We start from the raw sequence: 5,568 nt of genomic DNA on the forward strand, positions 1-5,568 counted from the left end.
AACCAAAAAAGAACCAAATTTGATTCTTTTAACATGAATTGTGAGAATGAATTGGTTCCCAGTGCCTGGGGCTACAGAGGTCAGTGAATGTTATTAAAGTAATTGAAGATGTGACAACACCTAAATGTTCACCATCAGAGGATCGCTGAGATAAGCTCAGTTCCCCTCAAAGCACATTGTTGTTTTTAATACATCAGCCTCATGGGTCTGCAAGCATGAAGTTGGGTGAATCTTGGGTGAAAAAATGTATAAATTATACGATACAATGTAATCCATCTGAATTAATAAAAATCCATGGAGACTGACATCCCAGCCTGGTCCAGTCACCGAAAATGCCGAATCCCCTGCACGGGCACCCCCATGGCAATGCCAATCAATGGTGTCACCTGGATGGTGGGGGTAGGGCAGTGGCACCAAACTCTGCAGAATTCCCGGAATTTTAGGAATGGTCTCTCTGGGTCGATCCCAAGTTTTATTTTCTCGGCTCTGTGAATTGTTTTCCTTTTCCAATCTGCCATCGTTATATTCACCCCCCGGGGAGGTTCTCGGCCGCCCTCATTTCTTTTCTTTTTTCTAGGAAACAATGACGAGAATTATAATGGAGCCGATTAGAGGTTTTGTCTCGGTTGGTGACGTCCGGAGGGCTGAACGGCGTCCCATCATAAAAAAAAGCAAAAACATTGGATGCTGATGCTGTTGCCGGGCAACGCTCGCTCTCATTCCACGTGCGTCTCTCACTATAAAGCAGCGCGGAGTTGTCATTCCCTCCAGTTGTGAGCCGAGGAGAAGGATGATGGTCCGAGCTCTGCCGGCGATCTCCGATAAACCCTCGCCGAGGAGCAGCGACCAATCATGTGATTGATCCGGTGTGGCATCGCGGTGACACTTGGAGTGAAGCTGGGCTTTGGTTTGCATTGGACTTTTTGGAAATGTTTTTGTAAGGTGAAGTGGGATTGTACGACGAGCCGATCGCGATACGGCAACGCTTGATTTTTGCCCAATTTTTTTTCCCCGGGGGTTTTTGTTGATGGCGCTGGGGGAGGGGATGCTGGACGACATGGTGAACCTGTCCTGGGAATATCTGAATGGCAGCATATTGGGGAATGTGAGCAGAATTAACGAATCGTTGGTGAACCGGACCGAGACCGGGCCGCCCCCCTTCCTAACCGACGCCTGGCTGGTGCCCCTCTTCTTCGCCTTGATCATGTTAGTGGGGCTGATCGGGAACTCGCTGGTCATCTATGTCATATCCAAGCACAGGCAGATGAGGACCGCCACCAACTTCTACATTGGTGAGTACAGAACCAGGGATGGTGGGAGCCCCTCATATTGGCCACAGCAGGGGTACAGACCCCGGAACCCAGCACAGGAATGGTGGGAACCCCTTATAATGGGCACAGGAGGGGTACAGACCCAGGAACCCTGCACAGGAATGGTGGGAGCCCCTCATATTGGGCACAGCAGGGGTACAGACCCAGGAACTCAGCACAGGGATGGTGGGACCCCCTCATAATGGGCACAGCAGGGGTACAGACCCAGGAACTCAGCACAGGGATGGTGGGACCCCCTCATAATGAGCACAAGAGGGGTACAGACCCAGGAACCGGGCAGAGGGATGGTGGGAACCCATTATAATGGGCACAGCAGGGGTACAGACCCAGGAACCAGGCAGAGGGATGGTGGGAACCCATTATAATGGGCGGCAGAGGGATGGTGGGAACCCATTATAATGGGCACAGCAGGGGTACAGACCCAGGAACCAGGCAGAGGGATGGTGGGAACCCATTATAATGGGCACAGCAGGGGTACAGACCCAGGAACCGGGCAGAGGAATGGTGGGAGCCCCTCATAATGGGCACAAGAGGGGTACAGATCCAGGAACCAAGCACAGGGATGGTGGGGGCCCTCATATTGGGCACAGCAGGGGTACAGACCCAGGAACTCAACACAGGGATGGTGGGAGCCGCTCCTAATGGGCACAGCAGGGATACAGACCCAGGAACCAAGCACAGGGATGGTGGGAGCCCCTCATAATGGGCACAGCAGGGGTACAGAACCAGGAACTGGGCAGAGGGATGGTGGGAGCCACTTATATTGAGCACAAGAGGGGTACAGACCCAGGAACCGGGCAGAGGAATGGTGGGAGCCCCTCCTAATGGGCACAGGAGGGGTACAGACCCAGGAACCCAACACAGGGATGGTGGGGCCCCTCATAATGGGCACAGCAGGGGTTCAGACCTGGGAACTGGGCAGAGGGATGGTCCAAGCTCCCTATAATGGGCACAGACCCAGAGACTTGGCACAGAGATGATAGGAACCCCATGTAATGGGCACAGCGGGGGCACAGACCCAGGAACCCAGCACAAGGATGGTGGGAACCCCTTGTAATGGGCACAGCAGGGATACACACCTGGGAAGGTGGAGCCTGGGATGGTCCAAGCTCCCCATAATGGGCACAGACCCAGAGACTTGGCAGAGAGATGATGGGAACCCCTCATAATGGGCACAGAAAGTCTACAGACCTGGCATAGATCTCTTTTGATGCAGCACATGTCCCCATACCACAGGTTTCCTTTACCACCAATAATAAGCAGGGAATTGCAGATAATGATTTTTTTCTTCAAGCTCCCTGCTGCGGTCAGTAATGCGACCTTTCCTACGATCGGCTTTCACTCAGAAAAGTCACATGACTCTCCCCAGAGATTGTTTGAAATCTTCGATGGAATATTCTTCACATTTCACCAGATTGATAGATTCTGCTGTACAGGGTTTCCACCATTGATTCTGTTTATAAACATGAGAGACCTGCCCTGAACAGATGGGGGCGCTGTGCACCCCTTTTGTAAGAATGAACAACATTGAAGGTTGCATTGAAGGTGAATTGTCAGTGACAACTCCATTGTGTGTGACACCAATGCTGTGTATAAAGTGTAGTAACCCATAGCAGCCAAGTACAGGCGCTCTGGAGGTAGGTAACTGACACCGGTTTGGTTGCCCCGGGTCTTTGCCCTATTCTCTGAACGGTGAAATGCAAATGGGGGACCTAATTAGTGTTCTAATCTTTGGGTCACATTTTGACTCTGAAAACATTACTGGACCAAGTTAGAAAGAATTTGTCTCCGCTCATCCCTGACCTCTTACCTGTAATAAATAAATACCTAAGGATCTGATCTCACCTGGCCCAATGGCTTCAGCAGATTTGATTTCTTGATCTCTCTGTGACCGCAGGGGGTCATTCAGAAAGGAGATAATTAACTCATACGCTCCATAAAGACATCAGATTTCTGTTGCTGGAATTGATCTTTCCTAATGGAGGAGAGCACAGTGGGGTGCCACTCATCCCCCCCCCCCTCTCCATACAACAGAAAATGGTTCTCTTGTCGCTGGAAATGATCTATCATAATAGTTTCCAGTGACAGATTAAGAAGCACCCCGCTGTGCTATCCTAGATTAAAAAGTACAGCAGTCATGCCCAATTAGTCTTCCATTGATCCACCAGGACAACGTCAGGGGGGTAGCTGTACACGTGCTAAAATTTGCCTGAGATGATCATGTCTCAGGTGCCAATCATCTGACGTGCGCTGGTAGCATTAGTTGTCCCACCAAAACATTCAACTCATCCCATCCCCAAATCTAACTCCTCCAACTAACCCTAAATATACTGAGAGTAACACAACTTGTCCTAAAACTAAAACCCGACACATAAATGAACCCTAAAATGTAACAACACAATTCCCTAAAGCCTAAGCTCATCCTGAAACCAAAACCCCTAAACACCGACTGTAACCTTAGAACCCCAACCAGAACCTTGAATGTCTAACCTGGACTAATCATAACCTTTACCTGTATTGTGACTGTACCTATAACCCTAAACCCCCAACACTAACCATTGCCAGAACCAATCACCCCATCTCTGACCCTAACTCAAACCCCTAACTTTTCTATAACCCTAAACCGCTAACTTTGACCCTACCCATAACATTAACCCATAACCAGAACCTTCCATGCCTAACCTTTACCCTAATCATAACCTTTACCTGTATTGTGACCCTACCCATAACTCTAAACCCCTAACTCTAACCCAAACCATAATCTTTAACCCCTTTTTCTGACCCTACCCATAACATTACCCCCCGACCAGAACCTCCAATGCCTAACCTTGACCCTAATCATAACCTTTATGTGTGTTGTGACCCAAACCATAATCTTTAACCCCTAATTCTGACCCTACCCATATCAATAACGCCCCCCCCACCGGAACCTCCAGTGCCAAACTTTGACCCTAATCATAACTTTTACCCATAATTCTGACCCTGCAATAACCCTAAACCCCTAACACTAACCATTGCCAGAACAATCCACCCCAGCCATGACCCTAGCTCAAAACCCTAACTATAATCCTAAACCCCTAACTCCGACCCGAACCATAATCTTTAACCTGTAATTCTGACCCTATCCATAAGCCTTAACCCCCCAACCAGAACCTTCAATGCCTACCAATAACCTTAAACCCATAACACTGATCAGTGCCAGAACTATTCACACCCCTAACTCTTACTATAACCCTAATCCCCTAACTCTGACCCTAGCCTTTGCCTCAATCCACTAATCCCGACCCCCCAGTCATATCTCCCGCTACCTTGTCCTTCCATTGCCTGGTGCCAGCGTCACCCTCTGCCCACCCAGCACCTTGCAGCCCCCAGACTGTGGCATTGAGTCCCCAATATTCCATCTGCTTGGTGTTGGTTCTACTACTTACTACTAATCTTCTTTATCCAGATCTCTGATCTCTCCCCCCACCATATCCCTCAGAAGATGCAGGAACAACCTGCCATATGTAAATTGTTGAAGGAAGCTCCATAAACCCATTAGGTTGCCTTTGCCAACATTATTTATTTCATTAGAGAAGAGGGAGTGACAACAGATGATCAGGGGGGTCACAAGGAAACCAGGGCAGGTCGAGCCCATCTAATCAATAATTACCCCAACCCTGCGTGCAGGAAGAGAAATGGGGGATCTGGCCGGAAGCTCGGTAATTCTGAGACTCCGCACAGTGAGAACTAATCTACACAAAGCTGATATAATGAATTGTGCTACCAGTAATACGGAGAAATTATCAATTAATGGAAAATCATCATAAAGGATCCATGAAATCTCAGACCACTGATCTCACCCAGCAGATCAAATCATATGTGGTCCTAATGTAATCTATGGGAGAAGCATCACCTGGAGATATAAATACATTGAGCATTACACAATCATCTCATCTAATAAGGGGAACGGACACAATGAAGGGGCATTGCCCCAGGAGAGGCCATCAATTTCCTTTTAGGAGGGATTATTTTATATCCAAACATCGGAGCCACCAATTCCTATTGACAAGCCATAACATTGCAGGAAAAAATGATTAAAATGTGGTGCAAACATCAATGCATTAATAGTAGGAATGTAGAAAAGCTTTCCAATCTCTGCTTGGTATTAAAATATGTTTATGGCTTTTCTGTTCCTTCTGTCCTCTGATCTCTGTACATGCTGGATCCCCCAGCCCTCCTTCTATGAGGCTCATCT

The 5,568-nt window shown here is 48.4% G+C and overlaps 1 protein-coding gene across 1 annotated transcript in view; it reads left to right on the forward strand.

The window, feature by feature from the left end:
• The first annotated feature begins 785 nt into the window (after nucleotides 1–785).
• LOC140337097 (G-protein coupled receptor 54-like) overlaps nucleotides 786–5,568 on the forward strand; it is a 16,840-nt gene continuing 12,057 nt past the window's right edge. Inside the window, exon 1 of the mRNA XM_072420639.1 lies at nucleotides 786–1,292. Coding sequence (XP_072276740.1) covers nucleotides 1,028–1,292 — 265 coding nt within the window. The 5' untranslated portion in view covers nucleotides 786–1,027. The remainder of the gene's footprint in view (nucleotides 1,293–5,568) is intronic.

Source organism: Pyxicephalus adspersus, chromosome 8 (assembly GCF_032062135.1).
Source record: "Pyxicephalus adspersus chromosome 8, UCB_Pads_2.0, whole genome shotgun sequence".
In the NCBI taxonomy this organism is placed as follows: Eukaryota; Metazoa; Chordata; class Amphibia; order Anura; family Pyxicephalidae; genus Pyxicephalus; species Pyxicephalus adspersus.